Source organism: Melanotaenia boesemani, chromosome 1, assembly GCF_017639745.1.
Source record: "Melanotaenia boesemani isolate fMelBoe1 chromosome 1, fMelBoe1.pri, whole genome shotgun sequence".
In the NCBI taxonomy this organism is placed as follows: domain Eukaryota; kingdom Metazoa; phylum Chordata; class Actinopteri; order Atheriniformes; family Melanotaeniidae; genus Melanotaenia; species Melanotaenia boesemani.
Genome location: NC_055682.1, coordinates 44732480 through 44752309, shown reverse-complemented (window position 1 = coordinate 44752309; position 19830 = coordinate 44732480). Strand labels below are relative to the sequence as shown.

General features: G+C 40.5%; 2 protein-coding genes and 1 long non-coding RNA gene across 3 annotated transcripts; all 3 read right to left on the bottom strand.

The window, feature by feature from the left end:
* Positions 1 to 386: 386 nt before the first annotated feature.
* On the bottom strand, positions 387 to 4448 carry LOC121642772. The gene is made up of 3 exons (XR_006010972.1): positions 4417 to 4448; positions 4253 to 4332; positions 387 to 452 (listed from the first exon to the last, which is right to left on the bottom strand). It is a non-coding gene; the product is annotated as an uncharacterized LOC121642772 (long non-coding RNA).
* Positions 4449 to 6753: 2305 nt separating this feature from the next.
* LOC121653407 lies at positions 6754 to 9185 on the bottom strand. The gene is made up of 3 exons (XM_042006920.1): positions 9179 to 9185; positions 7836 to 8138; positions 6754 to 7115 (listed from the first exon to the last, which is right to left on the bottom strand). Exons 1-3 carry the CDS (start codon positions 9183 to 9185, stop codon positions 6754 to 6756), a joined length of 672 nt encoding a protein of 223 aa, XP_041862854.1.
* A 6374-nt stretch (positions 9186 to 15559) lies between these two features.
* On the bottom strand, positions 15560 to 19504 carry LOC121641142. The gene is made up of 3 exons (XM_041987103.1): positions 19095 to 19504; positions 16550 to 16667; positions 15560 to 16457 (listed from the first exon to the last, which is right to left on the bottom strand). Exons 1-3 carry the CDS (start codon positions 19160 to 19162, stop codon positions 15705 to 15707), a joined length of 939 nt encoding a protein of 312 aa, XP_041843037.1. The 5' UTR covers positions 19163 to 19504; the 3' UTR covers positions 15560 to 15704.
* Positions 19505 to 19830: the final 326 nt, after the last annotated feature.

Here is a 19830-nt window from a genome sequence, read left to right as displayed (position 1 = left end):
AAATCTAGAGGATGTCGCACGCAGCCTCCTTAAGAGGTGGCATTCCTGCAGAGAGCTTTGCTGCCTTGTGCTCTCCTCAGTTCGGTGGGCGATGGCATGTGATGTTTCCAGAGACATCATGTGGAGTTGCTGATGATGGCTCAGTACAAAGCAGCACTTGGTGGGGCCCAAGAAGTAATTGGAGGGAGGTACAGATGGTCGTGGTGTTGCCAGTGGAATGCAAACACGTTTTAGGTGGGCTCCATGCTGGGAGGAGATAGGAGGAGGACACTTCCTTCTTGAACTTTGCCAAAGGCACTGTCCACCAGTAGGTAATAGGCCCTGAAATCCCCACGGTGGTTATAAGTGGAGCAGTGTCCCTTGGCATCTGTTCATAGGCCTCGTTCAGGTGAAGCACAGTCATGTCTGGGAGCTCGCAGGTCAGGTTTGAGGCTGCTTTGTATAAATTACTCCTGCAATTACACATAGCGTAATTGTTTTACATGTTCAGTCAAATATTTTATGAGATCAATTCAGTATAACCTTCTGACACCTGCGTGAAGCTGGCCCCCCACCCCACGCAAAACACAGTGGAAATGGTCTCGATCGTTTGTGCTGGTTTGTGCAGGAAAAATTTTCGTTTGTGCTGTTTTAGTTTTTAAGATATTAAAACATGTTTTTAAGGTCAACCTAAGTTCGCCCAGCCCCCCGACATTGTCCAAATTGAACAAAAATGGTCTCGATCGTTTGTGCTGCTTTAGTTTTTAAGATATGACAAGTTTATTATGGGTCAATCATTGCATTAAACCATTACTGAATTAGTTGATGGCGTGTGTTTTGAAGGGAGCCGTTCTTGCGGTTAACTGGTGGTTAATTGGTCATTAATTAGTCCGGCTGATTTTTCCACTCATTCAGTGTCCGCTGCGGAGCACTGTTCTGGTACACGGTGAACTGCCAATTTTTTTGGTAAAGATAAAGTGTGACGTTCTTATTTTGTGGGTTTTCCTGTTTCAAGACCAAGTTCGTCCATGCAACCAGTGAGTATTTAAATTTGTTACTTCACCATATAATAATGAGTAAACTGCATTTGTTTGGCGTGATATTGCTGCTGTTTCAACAGGGTAGCCAAATTGGGTAGGTGGCTTGGCTCAGGATCTCCAAAATCCATCAGCGTGTTTGCCGTGATGCCGCCATACATGGTTCCTTCCTGCCATCACACACTCTGTGGCTACCTGCACACGCAAGTGTCCAGACATGAAGCGCTTGGACTGACCTGTGTGCTTGGATTCATCAGTGTTTTTTATTTTGCACTTTAGGACCATCGGGCTGTTTAGTGCAGGGCTCTTTCTCACACTGAATATCTAAATGACTAAGACACTCTTTACAGTAACCTTTTATAGATATATAATCTGTTGTCTGTGATGGATAGACCTAGGCTCTCTTAAATACAGATGTTCATGGGCTTTAACTTCTTTCCAAATAAGCTCATTTATAATATGAGTCCAGATGCCAGGCTTCAAAATTCTGTATTCCCTTTTTTAGTTGAAGAACCCATGTCCTTATATTCCACATATTCAGGAATAAACTGCCTCCATTTATCAAATGGAACTTCAAGCTGGAAAATCCTTATCTTTTAGTCCAGGAGAAAAACCTGACTCTGATGTTTCTGGAGTCACTGCTTTCTGGATCCTTGGTCTGAATACTGAACCCTAAAGCTGACCAGACATCGTATCGGTTTAACTTGACGATGGTAATAAAGCGCCTTTGCAGAGATCCTGTGTCCTAGCTGCTCACTCAGCTCTGTCCAGACTCTGACTCTAGGGGTGGCTATGCTTGCGTTTTCCAGGAGTTTGGCCTCTTTTGATGAGCAGAGAACTTCCAGAAGGGAATCTCTGTCTACTGCTGGGTTGTTTGGGCATCTAGTTGAAACAGAGATATCTAGTTAGTTTAATCACTTTAATATTTTTTACTAATTTGCATCCAACTTTATTGAGGACTTTATTTATCCCTCAAGTAGAGGAAGTTAAATAATACTGACGTCATACTCTTGTATGAGTTATAGTAAACTAAGGTAATACTATGAAATATTAAACATTGATTTATATTTCATATAACTTAGAAAATACATTTAAGAGGCTTGATTTGGTTGCAGCTAAGGCCTAAATAAACTTAAATGTTTTTGAAATTTATTGACTTTATTATGTCATGTACATGCCATCAACAACTTAAAGTTATTACCAAGTATTCTCATTAATCTGTTAAGAATAATTAAGTAATTATTACCAAGTATTCTCATTAATCTGTTAAGAATAATTAAGTAGTTATTACCAAGTATTCTCATTAATCTGTTAAGAATAATTAAGTAATTATTACCAAGTATTCTCATTAATCTGTTTAGAATAATTAAGTAATTATTACCAAGTATTCTCATTAATCTGTTAAGAATAATTAAGTAATTATTACCAAGTATTCTCATTAATCTGTTAAGAATAATTAAGTAATTATTACCAAGTATTCTCATTAATCTGTTAAGAATAATTAAGTAATTATTACCAAGTATTCTCAATATCTGTTAATAATTAAGTAATTATTACCAAGTATTCTCATTAATCTGTTAAGAATAATTAAGTAATTATTACCAAGTATTCTCATTAATCTGTTAAGAATAATTAAGTAGTTATTACCAAGTATTCTCATTAATCTGTTAAGAATAATTAAGTAATTATTACCAAGTATTCTCATTAATCTGTTAAGAATAATAAGTAATTATTACCAAGTATTCTCAATAATCTGTTAATAATAAAGTAATTATTACCAAGTATTCTCATTAATCTGTTAAGAATAATTAAGTAATTATTACCAAGTATTCTCATTAATCTGTTAAGAATAATTAAGTAATTATTACCAAGTATTCTCATTAATCTGTTAAGAATAATTAAGTAGTTATTACCAAGTATTCTCATTAATCTGTTAAGAATCTAGTGCAGTCAAATGAAAGAATGAAACATCCAAAGTTGCACATTTTGACAATTTTCAGTCATCTGGGTGTTTTATACTAAATATATGTGAATTCCCAAGAAAACCTAATTGGTTTGTCTTTGCATTCATTAGATGAACCTCTTTTGCATTCTGCTAAGTTGCTGCATCTAAATAAGAATAACAGCTCTATAAAGTCTGCACTGTATAAACTGAGAGTATTACCACATTTTACTTACTTCCTTACTTAAGAGACACAAACATGTTTCAGATTTTTACTAAAACTTTATTGAATCCTGGATTAAAAACAAGGAAGAAGCTGGATAATGAAATTGTCGGTGGCTATCTTCCAAACACAGTTACATTCCTCTAAAAACACACTACACCATACTTCTCTGTAAAGTGAATTATTTGTCTAGTTTTGCTGTATAAATAAAACGCTGCATATCGGACGAATCACCAACCAGCATTTTCGTGGAGTTTAATGAACGGTTTGACCTTTTAAAATATTACTTAGCCTTTAGAAACCAAAGCGGCACAAACCAACATTTTTATATCGTGTTAAGTGTTTATTATTAATGCAGCTGGAATGGTGGGCTTGAGTAATCAGTCTGAGAAAACGCAGTCTGAACACAAGATGCTGCTTTTTATTACCAGTTGGCATCACAGTCACAGAACATGCTTCGTCTAAACCGTATCACTTCACCTCAGACCCATCACGCTCCCCGAATAACTTTAACTTGTGGTCACCCAAAACAAAAATTAATCTCTTCTTCCATTCTTCCCACACTATAAATTAAACGTCCTAATTTCAAAAGTGACTCGTACAAAAAAACTCACATTTTATTTCAGCACAAACGATCGAGACAATTTTTGTTCAATTTGGACAATGTGGGGGGGGCTGGGTGAACTTAGGTTGACCTTAAAAACATGTTTTAATATCTTAAAATCTAAAGCAGCACAAACGAAAGTTTTTCCTGCACAAACCAGCACAAACGATCGAGACCATTTCCACTGTGTTTTGCGTGGGGTGGGGGGCCAGCTTCACGCTGGTCCTTCTGACCTGCCAAACTTTGGAGTAGACTTTATTCTTAAGAAGTTGTTCACGCTGCTTGTTGGTTTGGTATCATCTACCATGTACTATGTACTCACTGCATCTATGCCTTCTCTTGTGCCTCACTGTTAACAAGCTGTGTGCGATAAGAAGAAGAGTGTGCATGTGTGCATGCTTATAAAGGGAAATTCAATGAAACAGACAAAGGAAAATAAATGAACTATTCTATGTGTAATGTATTACCGGATTCCTTCAGCCAGTCTTCTTTCTTTGGGTCTTGCTGATACTATCACCATCTGATTGGTCGGACCAGGTTTGAAGCCCTGTAAAGAAATGTAAAAGTTAAAGATGATGTTTTTCTATGTGTGTAACTAACAACATTATGTTAAAAAATTTGGATTTTTCACCTGAGTACGAGGTTTGTGCCACTGCTGTTTCAGAATGTGTGCAGCTTTGTGTTGGGGGTACAGATGTAAGTCCCTTCTGGCTGTAATCAGCAGCTGATACAGCAAGGCTGCAACATGACTGCACAAGGCAAGCCCAGCAACACATGAACACTGGTACTTCAGCAGCTCAACAGGTTTAGTGTCTTTGAGAACCACCTGTAAAAGAAGTTGACAGAAACAGTACCATGTGAAAGTGTTTTTATATCCATGCAGTGAATGATAGCCCTAAAACTGGTATGACTTATAAAAACACAGCAACTAAAGTTGTTAAACTTGTTATATTGTTTTAGCCAAATATTCTTATATGTTAAAAATACTGAATAGACATAAAATACTGAATTATTTTTGTCTAGTGTGCATTTCTGTAGTACCATTAACCCTGCCAGGGGGTCTACAGATGGAAATTAGCCTTGAGCTATATTTACATTTGACTGAATGTTCATTAATATGCATCGTTTCCCCTTATTTCGTCTAAATGAAAAAAAAAAACTCCTGACAATAAATGTAGAGCTACATAGTTCCCATCACATTAATAAACCAGAGTAGAAAATGCCTCTGAACGACAGACATTACCAGCAAAAATTACAGCAGGCATCAAAACCCAGAAACTGCAACTAACTGCCGTTTGAGGTGATATTTAATAAGTAAATTCTTCCCGCTGCTCCCATTTCCCTACACTCAATGAATGCGGCTTCTGGCTCTTTTTCATGGATCTGAAGCACTTTGTCCTCACTGTCACTTCTGTCTCACTCTTGTCGGAAACTGAGGAAGAGAAGCAGTAGTGACTTATTAGCAAATGGTGCTAACCAAAGAACACACAATATAAGTAGCAAAGCATTACTATATGTCAAAAACAGACCAAACATATTTCTGTGTAAAATGTGAGCTTAATATTTACTGTTCTTACTACACGGTGTCCTATCACATTACACGTTGACTAGCTGCCTGTCTTCTTATGATGCTACCTTCGAGCTACCACTGTTAGCGAAACACTTACCTTCATAATCGTGTATAAAGTCGGTGATAAACAACTTAAAGCCTTTAATCCGCTTGCTTGCGGACGTCGCCGTATGCTTCTGGAAAATCCTGTGGACATCGTCCACGTTGATGGAATATTCTTGTACTCTTGGGAACTTTGGTTCCCAAGAGTTTTTCCACTTCATTCCACTGCAAGACAGAGAGAAAGACAGGCAGCCCAAATATTACTGTTTCATTAAAACTGTTTTCATAATGAACCATCCTGACTTTACCATGTACAAGAATATTTCGAGTATAGAATAGAATAGAAAATACTTCATTAATCCCTTTGGAGAGTCCTCAGGGAAATTTGGGTACCAGCAGCAATACAACACCAACAGTAACTGTAGCATAACATTAATCTAAAGCATTTAACAAGGAACACGTGACTATTTACACATTTTATTACAGTAAAGCTGGAACACGTAAGTATTTTAATAAAAAGTGGTCTAAATATTCTTCAACCAGAGTTTAAATTTGCTTCATGGTAGCTTGCAGTGTGTGACTGTGTAACACATTAAACACACAGCTGGTCTATGCGTCTTCCTCCAGAAGGTCTGAGCTGCTGTCATCCTGTTGCCTTTCCTCTTCATCATCACATATTCACGTATTCACATATTATTGCCAATTAATTTCTAAGACTCATTCTAAGTTTACACTTTGGTGAAATATGTTCTTTGCATGCAACCATTTCCTCTAGTTTTAAGATACTACGTCAGCACTGGCAGAACGAGGTAGCGTACATGTACTGTTAGAAATAATTGCACTCATAGATTTCATTAAGCAACATTTGTCAAATCCCAGTATTGAAAATTGCAGAATGTTTAGCAATGTTATTGTTTCAACAACCACCGCTGTCTAGTATCTCAATGTAAACTGTCACAAATCATGCTTAAGGCCCAACTCTCAAGCAACTTTATTTAATAGCACTTTTTTAATACATCAGGTAACAAATGTTTAAACACTGTACAGGTGTGTTTTGTACGTGGCACAACCCAGGAACTACAGATGAAAATAAGCTTCTCTGGCTATTTTCCAGTACAATAAACACTGTGAAATCTTCCTGCCAAAGAAATTGAAAATGGAAAAAAGAAAAAGTTGCACACCATGCATTCAGTGAAGATCAATGAAAAACCCTTCACATTAAAGACAACACTTGTGCTCCTCATATGTTACTCATGTTTACACCTACACAGCACTAAACCCCCTCTCCACCTCTGCACTGCATCACTCCATCCCTCTATGCGAGTTTAATGTGAAGGCATGGTAAACAAAACAAATTTAACAAAACCTTTTGCTGAGCTTCATGAGAAGCAGGTTTTCCAAGTTCTCAGAAAGCAGCTTAGCCCTCTTGGGACTAAAAATCATTCCTGCTGTGCTAAAAAGCCTCTCACAGGCAGCTGAGGCAGGTAGTGGTGTGTTGAGCTTAAGAGACAGGTGGCACACAGATGGAAATGTTTTTAGGATGTCCATGGTATCAGTTGGACTGGCCAGGTAGGACTCTAGTTGTTTGGTGTTACCGTCCCGTTGATCTGTCTGCTTGATTGACAAAAAGAAGTCCTCCTCTTCTGCTGACGACAGAGAGTCACCTGACTGTGCTGCACTACTCTGCTCCTTCAGGTGGGTTTTGATGTAGTCAAGGCCTATGGGGGATATAAAACCAAATGAAGAAACAAAATTAGAATACAAGAGAAGGGGATGGACAGAAGAGGGAGGGACTGAGCAAGGGAGGGCAAGGAAATGAAGGACTATGGATGGAGGTGTGGAGAAGGAGGTAGGGAAGGGTTGTGGGGTTATAAGTGGAATTTATACCATATTTATATCCACTTTGGTTGAATGTACATATAGATGTGAGGGGAGTGAGTTTTAGGGTGTTAAGAATATTAAACATAATTTAAAAAATATAACAATACAATAAAAGAAAATAGGGGTGTCCTGATACGATATCGGAAATAGGTCTGATATCTGCAAAAAATAATCGGATGATATCGGACTGCATCAAAAATCTCCGATATATAAGCAGTCCACTCCACCCTGAATTCTGGTCTAGCAATTCTTTCCAGCAGCGCTCGGATGCAGCATGCGTTTGGTTAATAATAAATGGTTAATAATAAAATGGTCAGTTTTTTTCCCTCATGCTTACTGTTGCTAAATATTGTTCTATGTTTGAGTAATATCACTTGATCATGCCGTTCACATATTCCACACTACAAAACGGGTAAAAGTGTGTATGATTTATGTTGATATCTTATCGGACTGATATCAGTATCGATCAATCCTGAAGGCTGTGATATCGGTATTGTCTCAGAAGTGAAAAAGTTGTATCGGGATTCGGGACGCCCCTAAAAGAAAGCAACACATACCACATTTAATGATGCCTTCATCAGTAGTCCAGCGTGTCCTGAACTTGGGGACAAGAATGGCAGCAGCAATCAGCTCTGGATCAGCAAGCGTCTCTCCAAAGCGACGTTCAAGCCCTGCTTGAAGAGCATCCACCAATGGCCCACGGTACTTGGAGGTGGTGTGAAGGTTCTGGAGCTTGGACTTGAGCAGTGTGATGGAGGGTACATGCCACCCCATCTGCACGTTTGCCTCACCCTGAAGAACATCAACTGCTTTTGCAACTGGGCTCATGGTCTTTGCATATTCTGTGAGAAAAGCTGAACCTGAGAAACATACAGATACACAAAACCATCAGTGTCTAAACAGTCAAACATTACATGCCCACAACACCTAAAACTATGCAAAGTTTATGCTGTGTTCTTTGCAAGTGCATTATAGCATTATTACTTAGTTCTACTCCCTGTTAGGCCACTAGGCGGCACTATAAGTTAGCACTGCAGGTCATCACCTTTAGTGTTGGTAGAACAGCAGGGAAGAATATATCACCTGAAAAGATGGTGAATAAAGAAGCTAGCTGCTCTTGTTGATGATCTCTTACACATTTACTTACACCAGCCGACCCTACAGTTAGGTGGTAATTAGGGCTGCACGGTATTGGAAGAAACTGGCATTATAATATTTTCCAACCCTGCGATATACATTGCGATATATATTTCAATATGAAAAGATACAAGAATTTCAGCAGATGACTTGAACAGCACTTTATGGTGGATCACTGTGCACAATGTATGTCAGGTACCTTTGAAATTAGATAAGAACACACGAGTTAATTTGCCTCCTACGTTGCGATTTGACCTGCGATGTTACTATTGCGCACAAATATATTGCGATGATGCTCAAACGATATATTGTGCAGCCCTAGTGGTAGTGCAAAGTAAACTTACATCGGAATCTTCAGCGTGCTGCAGATGGCTGCAATGGCTGCTTCTCCTTGTTCTTTCACAATCCGTACAATCCTCTCAACAGCATAGAAGAGAGAATTCCACCTTGTAACAATAAGAAAGGGGGTACATTATATTTGTATAGTGCTTTACATCTGAAACAGATTGAAAGGGTTGAACACGTCTCAAAATGCAAAGTGTACCTTGTTTCACAAGGCCTCAGGAGCTGGAGTCTGCAGTGTTCTTCAATTATCTCTGTAGGCGAGGTGGATCTGCTGCTCTTGTTCCAGAGAGCCTGGCACTTTGCAAACGATGAGCGAGAGAGCTTTATGTAGATCCGGTCTTCATTCACTGCTTGGACATCAACTATTGCCACCTGCGAATATCAAAGGACCGTGTTGAGAATAAGCGTTCAAACTTACATGTCATCCCTTGGATCCATAAACTCGATCAATCATCCACCAGGTTCAGAAGATGACAGGCACAGCGATGGTGCTTTGGCAGTAGGGCTGCACGATTATGACCAAAATAATAATCACGATTATTTTGATCAATATTGTAATCACGATTATTAATCGCGATTATTCACTGTGTTTGGAAAAACATGTATTTTTATTGCACCAATTATAAACAAACTACTTTGCAACAATTTTTTGTGAAAAAGTAAACTTTAAATTAGAATAGATGATAAATAATGCAATAAATACATTTACCATTCATTTTTGAGAAGTTAATGTAAATTTTGGGGCTACAAAAGATGCTAAATCAAGAGCTGTTTAGGTGCCAAAAGAACCGGTTCTCTGAAAAGAGCCGAACATCCATCACTAGTAATGGATGCTAGTGTGGGAGGGATGTTGTGAGAAAGGCAAACATTGAAGAAAAGACAACATAAAAATGTTTAGAACAGTAAAGAAATAATAAAAATTTAATTCTTCAGTCAATATTTTCTTTGTTTTTTAAGTTTAATTTTATTAAGTGTAATGTTTTTTTTAATTAGGAGTCTGCAACATGTCACAACACTTTTTAAATGTTAATGTCGACACTCTTCATTAATAAACATTAATATCTGACGGTAAGCCAGCGCGGGACCAGCCAGCAGCAGTTATGTACGTTTCATTTTCAGCCTGGTCATGAAACAGATCTTCTGCTCTGAGTCCAGCTGCTGCGTGAGGACCAAGCCTCTTCTGAGTGCTTCTGGACGGGGGAGGGGTCGGAGCACCCCCCCCTTGTTGAAGAGTGAACTATACGCTCTTTCACGTCAGTCTCCAAAAGTCTCCAATATCACCAGAAAAAGTCGTTAGATTAGTCGCTAGTCGTTTTTTGAAAATAAGTCGCTAGAGGTGAGTGAAAACTAGCAACACTGAGTACAACTAGCTGCCGACTGTAAAAGGTGCACGCCCTTGTTCTTTAGGCAGCTTAATGAAGCTTTGGCCTCGCGTTCGCCCCCTGGTGGTTGGCCGACTGCAGGTTGAGAATGTGTGTGATCAGAGAAGCAGCAGAGCTGCGTTTTTAATGTAAATATCGCTGACGATCAGGTTCGTTTAATTGTGGCCACCAAAATCGTGATCACGATCAAAATCCGATTAATTGTGCAGCCCTATTTGGCAGTTGGTATTCCAGGCCATCATCCTGCTCCAGCAAGGGGCCGGCTTCAACAGCCTCCATCGTGATCTCTTCACCATCCTCCTCTCCTTATTAATAAAATATTAATTAGCATTCAAGGGTGTTTTTCAAGATATCCAAACACTTAGTAGTTATGTCATCTTCACAAACCAATATGATGCAACACTCACCTGATTCATCTGGCTCTGCCCCGAATGGTTCTGCACTGTTGTTTTCATCATCGACACCGTACACTCTGAAGGCTTTCAGAAAATTGGACCCACTATCTGTCGTTGTACGCACAATCTTGTCTCTGATGTTGAACTCTAGACAGACAGACGGGTAAAAAAAAAGGCATACCGATACGACACCACAGGAAATTTGATGATTGCACACATTAACAGTTAAGAATCCAGATATTCAGAGTTAAGTATGTCAAGTATTAAAATTAACGAATGAATGCAGATGTGACAACAAGCCTAAATATTTAAACTGAATTGGACTCAAGGAAAATGCTACTAAACCTACCAATAGCCTACATACCTGTATGGATCTTAGTCAGAGCATCTGCAAGTGCAGTGAAGTTGTGTGGTCCTTTCAGCTGCATGCATGCTAGTGCAGCAGAGCACCGCTGCAGACTTGTAGGATGTACCCGGTGGGCTGTGACACTGATGAAGCCCTTTCTGTTTGCTGTCCAGCAGTCAGTGGTGGTCCCTATGAACTCCACATCATGCATCGCCGCCTTGAGATTCTCTTTCATCTCTGTAGTTGCTTTGTCAATTCTGCTCTTCATGGTATTGCGAACCATGACAGATGCGTCGGGTTGGAGGTATTTAATTAGACGTTGAAAACCCTGTTCTTCTACAACACTCAGAGGGTGCAGGCCATTAACCACAAAATCAACAAGACGCTCATCCACACCTTTCTGTGTTACACGAGGTGTATCCCACAGTTTCAGCTGCTTGGGTGTTGCTTGGTCATTCGGATCTTCCTCATGCTTCCTTTTCTGAATAGCTAGCTTGGTGTACTTCTCCAGGTATCTCTCGTGCTTTCTCTAGAGGGGCAAATGTAGGAGAGCCATGTGATACAAAGAGAGTCAAGTGATACAAATGTTTGTCAGGGCAGCATTGCCTTTAGCTTATAATGTTAGCCTTATATCATCACCAGCGGTGCACACAACAATTTTGATCTGGCTCTCAAATGGGGGCGCTGATGTTTTTAATCTATGAGTCATGGGTCAGATAGTTTTTCTGATAAAAATGTGATTCAATACAAAATGTGCATTTAAGTAAATTATACAGATTAACATTTGACTTCATAAAATGAAAAAGACCCCCCCGGTTTCACTATAACTTTACTGCTGTTAACAGTACTGTTTGGCTTTTTTGAATTGTAACAGCAGCACCACCTAAAATCATTTCCCCAGACAATGTTTGTATCCCTAAGAGCAAGAACATGAATTCTAATAGCAATAACGTCTGCACACTAAGATGTTAGGTATTCAGATGAGCGGTCTAATGTTAGCTTAGCTAACTAGCTAACACGTAGCTAGCGCTAATGACTTACCTTAATGTGTTTCCTGAGGTTTGACGGACTGTTCTTGAACGCCAATATTTCCTGGGGTTTTGGTTTGCACAAGATACAACGCATTTGCCAGGAGTTGCTTTTAGCACCAACAAACTCAAAAAGCTCTTTCAAATAAGGCCATGGGTGCAGCTCCCCAACACACTGCTCCTGTGACTGAGCGCCATCCTCACCGTTGTCCATTTTGTGCAGCTGCTCAAACGTTGGTGGTGTAACAGGTGTGGGCGCGGAGTGGCAGACCTGCTCTGACACGCACACAATGGGCTTTATGCGCAGTCTCTTCCGGGTCACGATAAGCCAGCCCAACTACTTCCGGTTGACAGCTGCCAAAGCGGTGAATATGGTGTTTTTTACCCGTTGTCTTCAAGACTTGCCTCGCATCAACGTGGACGATGTCCACAGGATTTTCCAGAAGCATACGGCGACGTCCGCAAGCAAGCGGATTAAAGGCTTTAAGTTGTTTATCACCGACTTTATACACGATTATGAAGGTAAGTGTTTCGCTAACAGTGGTAGCTCGAAGGTAGCATCATAAGAAGACAGGCAGCTAGTCAACGTGTTAATGTGATTAGGACACCGTGTAGTAAGAACAGTAAATATTAAGCTCACATTTTACACAGAAATATGTTTGGTCTGTTTTTGACATATAGTAATGCTTTGCTACTTATATTGTGTGTTCTTTGATTAGCAATTTACTTATTAAATATCACCTCAAACGGCAGTTAGTTGCAGTTCTGGGTTTTCATGCTGCTGTAATTTTTGCTGTTAATGTCTGTCGTTCAGAGGCATTTTCTACTCTGGTTTATTAATGTGATGGGAACTATGTAGCTCTACATTTATTGTCAGGAGTTTTTTTTTTCATTTAGACGAAATAAGGGGAAACGATGCATATTAATGAACATTCAGTCAAATGTAAATATAGCTCAAGGCTAATTTCATCTGTAGACCCCCTGGCAGGTTAATGGTACTACAGAAATGCACACTAGACAAAAATAATTCAGTATTTTATATCTATTCAGTATTTTAACATATAATAAAATTTGGCTAAAACATATAACAAGTTTAACAACTTTAGTTGCTGTGTTTTTATAAGTCATACCAGTTTTAGGGCTATCATTCACTGCATGGATATAAAAACACTTCACATGGTACTGTTTCTATCAACTTCTTTTACAGGTGGTTCTCAAAGACACTAAACCTGTTGAGCTGCTGACGTACCAGTGTTCATGTGTTGCTGGGCTTGCCCTGTGCAGTCATGTTGCAGCCTTGCTGTATCAGTCTGCTGATTACAGCCAGAAGGGACTTACAGCTGTACCCCCAACACAAAGCTGCACACATTCTGAACAGCAGTGGCACAAACCTCGTACTCAGATGAAAAATCCAAATTTTTTAACATAATGTTGTTAGTTACACACATACAAAAACATCATCTTTAACTTTTACATTTCTTTACAGGGCTTCAAACCTGGTCCGACCAATCAGATGGTGATAGTATCAGCAAGACCCAAAGAAAGAAGACTGGCTGAAGGAATCCGGTAATACATTACATATAGAATAGTTCATTTATTTTCCTTTGTCTGTTTCATTGAATTTCCCTTTATAAGCATGCACACATGCACACTCTTCTTCTTATCGCACACAGCTTGTTAACAGTGAGGCACAAGAGAAGGCATAGATGCAGTGAGTACACAGTACATGGTAGATGATACCAAACCAACAAGCAGCATGAACAACTTCTTAAGAATAAAGTCTACTCCAAAGTTTGGCAGGTCAGAAGGTTAAACTGAATTGATCTCATAAAATATTTGACTGAACATGTAAAACAATGACGCTATGTTGTAATTGCAGGAGTAATTTATACAAAGCAGCCTCAAACCTGACCTGCGAGCTCCCAGACATGACTGTGCTTCACCTGAACGAGGCCTATGAACAGATGCCAAGGGACACTGCTCCACTTATAACCACCGTGGGGATTTCAGGGGCTATACCACTGGTGGACAGTGCCTTTGGCAAAGTTCAAGAAGGAAGTGTCCTCTCCTATCTCCTCCCAGCATGGAGCCCACCTAAAACGTGTTTGCATTCCACTGCAACACCACGACCATCTGTACCTCCCTCCAATTACTTCTTGGGCCCCACCAAGTGCTGCTTTGTACTGAGCCATCATCAGCAACTCCACATGATGTCTCTGGAAACATCACATGACATGGCCCACCGAACTGAGGAGAGCACAAGGCAGCAAAGCTCTCTGCAGGAATGGCACCTCTTAAGGAGGCTGCGTGCGACATCCTCTAGATTTAGGTATGTGCACTTTTCACCCAACAGCATATATAGTTGTAAACAAACATGATGATCCTGTCGGAATAAGAAACTGTGTTAAATATGATTTTGTTTTTAAAACTTTGCCTTCATATAAACATCTTTTTCAGAAACCGCAGCCTAGCAGACCTTATGCATTTTGGTTTTAATAATAGTATAGTGTTTATATATATATATATATATAATTGTACTGTTTAATTATATACTGTTTATCCATGTGATGTGCTTCAGAGAAGTTTGCCATGTGAGAGGACAGTCATCGGCAGAAAGCTTGGCCTCGAATCTCCCAGTCAGGCTACAAAACTGCCGACATGAAGAGAGGCCTCGAGCTGGAGCCTAAGGCAATAGAGGAGTATTGTCTGGCGAGGGACGTCAACCACTACCCATGTGGCTTCATCATTCATCCCGATGCGCCGTGGCTTGGGGCTTCACCAGATGGTCTGATCTACGACCCAAAAGCTGAACCTGCATTTGGACTGGTAGAGGTGAAGTGTCCTCATGTCAGAAGCTATGTGGACTGCACTTACCTCAGGGTCTCTGATGACATACTTCAGTTAAAAAAATCACATGCCTACTACTGGCAGGTGCAGGGGCAACTTTTATTAAGTGGATTTGAATGGTGCGGCTTTGTAGTCTACACTGAGGATGACCTGTTCATTCAGAGGATTTACAGGGATGATGAAGTTCTACAAGCTATAAAAGAGAAAACTGATTATGATGCTTGCACTGCTTGTAAACAGAGGTGGGTAGTAACGTGGTACATTTACTCCATTACATTAACTTGGGTAAGTTTGTACAAAAAATGTACTTTTTATAGTAGTTTTAAAACGGTGTGCTTTTTACTTTCACTCAAATATACTTATAAATTAACACTACTTTTACTCCATTACAATTGCATGCATTCCACTCGTTGCTTCTATTTTTTGGCCATTTATTAATATGAATCAGTTTTGTTACACGACTTCCACATGACCATCTCAGAAAACAAACATACTGTGCTGGAGGCTACGTCAGTTTTATGAAGACTGTTTTAATGTGATGGATGTTTTATTCATGTTCATTTTTTTCATCACTGTTTCAGTTATTGATTTTTAGTTAAAAAGAATATATCTGATGTTGTTGTCAGTATTTTAGTAGTTTTTTTCAATAAGTACTTTTTAGTCTAACTAGAGTAATTATTTGGATGACTAGCTTTGACTTTTCCTTGAGTCATATTTTTCTCATGTAACAGTACTATTATTTCAGAATTTTTGGCTTCTCTACCCACCTCTGCTTGTAAATAACAAACAAACACAAAACAATTAAAATTCCACCGTTTGTGTCCCAAAGGAAGGCTGTGAGATCGCCTTTTTTATTGCATCAAAATGTTTAAAACAGCAATAACAATATCACATTCAATGACTAACTATTCTACAATAATCACTTGCAATGTCAGATTTGATTGTTCTACTTTGCCCAAGCCTTAACCAAGGGGCCATTTTCGTAGTTCAGCAGGAGACATGCAACAACGTACAGCTGATTAATGTTACCAAACATATTCAAAGGAATGACTGAATCCAATAACTTGTGTTCTTTCAATCTTCGAATCACACGCTCCACATGCACTCTGAGGTGTGCGATTGCCTGCGTTTCCCTGACCTCACTCTCAGGCATTTGATGTCTTCCTGAAAGAAATGCAGGTCCGTACATCTTACAGGGCACACAGTTGTCCATCAGGAAGCCTCTGTCCACCATGATCGCTGAGTCTGGACGGAGAAGCTTGCAAAGACCTGATTCCACAAACAGCTGCTTGTCGCTGATCGAACCAGCATAGAGGGGAGAAACAAAGGTCACTGGACCATGTGGTGCTATACCAATCATTCCTTTCAGGGTGCAGTGGGACTTGTAGTTTGAGTAGACCTCACTCTGTAGCAAGGGAGAAGAAGGGGTTTGGCACCTCAGCTCAGTGCAGTCCAGAACCACAGTGGTGTCAGCATAGTCTCTGAACTCTACAGGTAGGTACTCCCGGATCCTCTCTTGTGTCATCCAGATTCTCTGTGCACCCAGGACAGAAAGCAAAAAAATGCTCCATGTGAGAATTATTCTGCTCACAGTAGATTGGTGGATTTGATAGCGGTCAGCCAGGTCCCTCTGCTTCAGTACAAGGGCCGGGTAGTTCAGGAACAGGAACATCTCATCTATTGGGTGTAGAGCCTGTCCCTGTGAAATACACAAGATAAGAAATAAATGGTTGGCTGTACTACTTTATTGTGCTGTAGTTGGAAAATCACATAATTACAAATAAGGCCTACCGTGGGAGCACTCAGTCGTCCAGCATCATCAGCAGTTAAGCTGGTCGCTCGGACCATGTATTTCAGTGATGGTTGAATGACCTGCCAAAACCGCATCAGGTGGTCATAAGATGCAAACCTGGAAACAGATGGAGACCTAACTTCACCTGAGGGACATTCCATTTTGTTTTATTCATTATTTTGAAAATGACCATAAGCAGGATAAATGTTAACCAAACTACATTAGTCAGATATTCAGTCATTTTTTTCCCCACACGCTGTGTAAATTTTTTTTAGATAGACATTTATTTATGCCTCAGTGGGGTAATTCATAGTGCTGTAGACAGCTGTACTATTTCACAGTAAACAAGTAAAACAATATGAATAGATAAACAAGTTGTGTATACAAATATATATATATACACAACTACAATATAAATACATCAACACTGCTGTGAACAGGCCTAATTGTGGAGTCTGACAGCAGAGGGGAGGAAGGACCTGCTGTATCTCTCCATTGATGATGCTTTTGGTGTTCTTGACCTTCATCTGCGATCTGAAGTAAACCTTCCTGCTACAAGCAACCACCTGTTAGACCGGGGTCTTATTAATTTGTATTTCAGAATACGTTTTTAATTTCCATGTTCATGGAGTCTAACAAGTAAACCAGTCTATCCAAATATAAGAAGACGACCCCCCATTTCCCCTTGATGTTTCACTCTCAGCAGATATCTGCATCTGATCATCCACCTGGCTGCTTACTACCTGCAGATTCTACAGGTGAAGCTCCTGCAAACTTCAGTTATACTGAGGGGTTACCTTATGAAATAAATGCTTAACATTTTCACAGTACAGAGCAGCCCCTTTCACCCTGCTGCTGTCAGACCTTACAATCAGACCTGCTCACAGTCGACAACATGTAAGCTAGATGTTTACAGTAAGCAATAAGCAGAAAGCAATATACCATCTCCTGTGCTATAACTCAGCTCTTTAATTTTCACCAATATAAAAAATAAAATAATGGAGCTCCTCTTGTGACACTGTATTATCATCATCATCATCAACAACATTATTATTATTATTAAGAAGAATAGACTATGCATTATGTAGCGTGGCTATGTATTATTATTAGGGTCCGAGCCATACAAAGTATGGCAAGGCCCTATTGTGGTTGAAATGTTTCTCCTCCTAAGCATTTCGACGCCAAATTTGACCCCCTAAACACCCATGAAAAGTTGTGAAACTTGGCACACACGTCAAGCCCGGCGAAAATCGGATATTATAAGGTCCGCATACACATCAATGCAAAATTGGCTCAACAGCGCCACCTAGAGTCACCAAAAATCACCACATGAATGGGGCCCAGGAAGTCTACTTCAACGTAGGAAGACGAAACTCGGCACACACGTGTACCACCCCGTGTTGACCAAAAAACTCAATGTAACACCTGTCGCCATGGCAACGGGGTGCCCGCCATCTTGGCGTGTGCGGCCATTTTTTTCCCATTTTTTCCACTTTACACACATCGTATTTGAACGAACTAGTCTGAGGGGATTCGTGCGACTGACTCCAAACTTGGTGGGAAGCTTCCTGACAAGTTGGGCACCAAACGCTATTCAAATCTTTCTAATAGCAGAAAGCGTGTTACCGTGGCAACCGACGGAAAATGACCTTCTCGCCATGAAACACGGTTTGCTCATATCTCCTTAGAAATACGTGGGATCTGCACCAAACTTGACAGGATTCATACTGGTGACACCCCAAGTCCACCAAATAAGTCAATCGAACACCTGTTGCCATGGCAACTGGGTGCCCGCCATCTTGGATTTCACTGCCATTTGAACGAACTAGTCTGAGGGGATTCAGGCCACCGACTCCAAACTTGGTGAGAACGTTCCTGACAAGTTGGGGACCAAACGCTATTCAAATCTCTCTATTAGGAAAAAGCCTGTAACCGTGGCAACCGACGGAAAAAGCCTTCTCGCCATGAAACACGGTTTGCTCATATCTCCATAGAAATACACGGGATCTTCACCAAACTTCACAGCATTCATACGTGTCCCACCCCAAGTGCAGCAAAGAAGTCAATCGAACACCTGTTGCCATGGCAACGGTGTACCCGCCATCTTGGATTTCACTGCCATTTGAACGAACTAGTCTGAGGGGATTCGGGCGACCGACTCCAAACTTGGTGGGAACCTTCCGGACAAGTTGGGGAACAAACGCTACTCAAATCTTTCTGATAGGAGAAAGCGTGTAACCGTGGCAACCGACGGAAAAAGCCTTCTCGCCATGAAACATGGTTTGCTCATATCTCCATAGGAATACATGGGAACTGCACCAAACTTGACATGATTCATACCGGTTGGGTCCTTAGCGCGTTACACCACCTGTTGTCATGGCGACATCGGGTGGCGGGGTCCAGGCAGCTCGGACCCGATGGATGCCGCTTGCGGCTTTAATTATTGTTGTCATTGCTGTTATCGTTATTATTATCACTTTATTTCTAAAGAGGGGCTCCATATAACTGGTCTAAAAGTAGAAGATAACTAACAAATGTACTTACCGGGTGAAAAAACGAATGTCCACATCGGACCCATCAAATCGCTGTATCCCGAAACGTGACAGGAACATCTGCTCCAGCTGCTGCCTTAGTGGAGCGACTTCCTCTCGTAGCCTCTGCTTTTCCTCCAGCACACTGTCCACAACGGCAGGATCCGGACCCACGCAGTAGTCGTGATCGTGTGCACAATCTGGTTCCCCAGTTTCCACATTCTCTGGTTCTCTAGCTGTGCGTTCCCACACAGAAAGTCTTCTCTCACCAAGAGAAAAGTTGTTCCACGGAAATAAAAGTGGAACGGCGCCGGGTCTCAGCGCCTCCTCTTGCCTTCCTTACTCGGCTCTTTGACATCTTGCGCTGTAAAGTGTCGACTGCATACACGGGTGTGTGGAGTGATGATGAGATTATCCCTTCTGATGTTCACCATCCATCTCTTCCATTGCTGATCATCCGAGGGAAACGTGTGGAAACTGATGGTTGAATTGTATTTAGCTGACGAGGTAACAATGGAACACAGCAGTGTTCAGCTGTCCACCTTTCACGCCGCTGAAACTTGTGTTCCTGCTTCATCTCACGTTATATATTATACCATTATAGTAATACACTCTTCTATAAACAACTATACTACCTGTTGTCTCGAATATGAACAATATCATATTCCTTTGTTTCCCTCAGTGTTCAAATCTACAGCCACAACGTTACCATAGCTTTAACCGGAAGCGTTTTTACTGGCGTGTCGTGA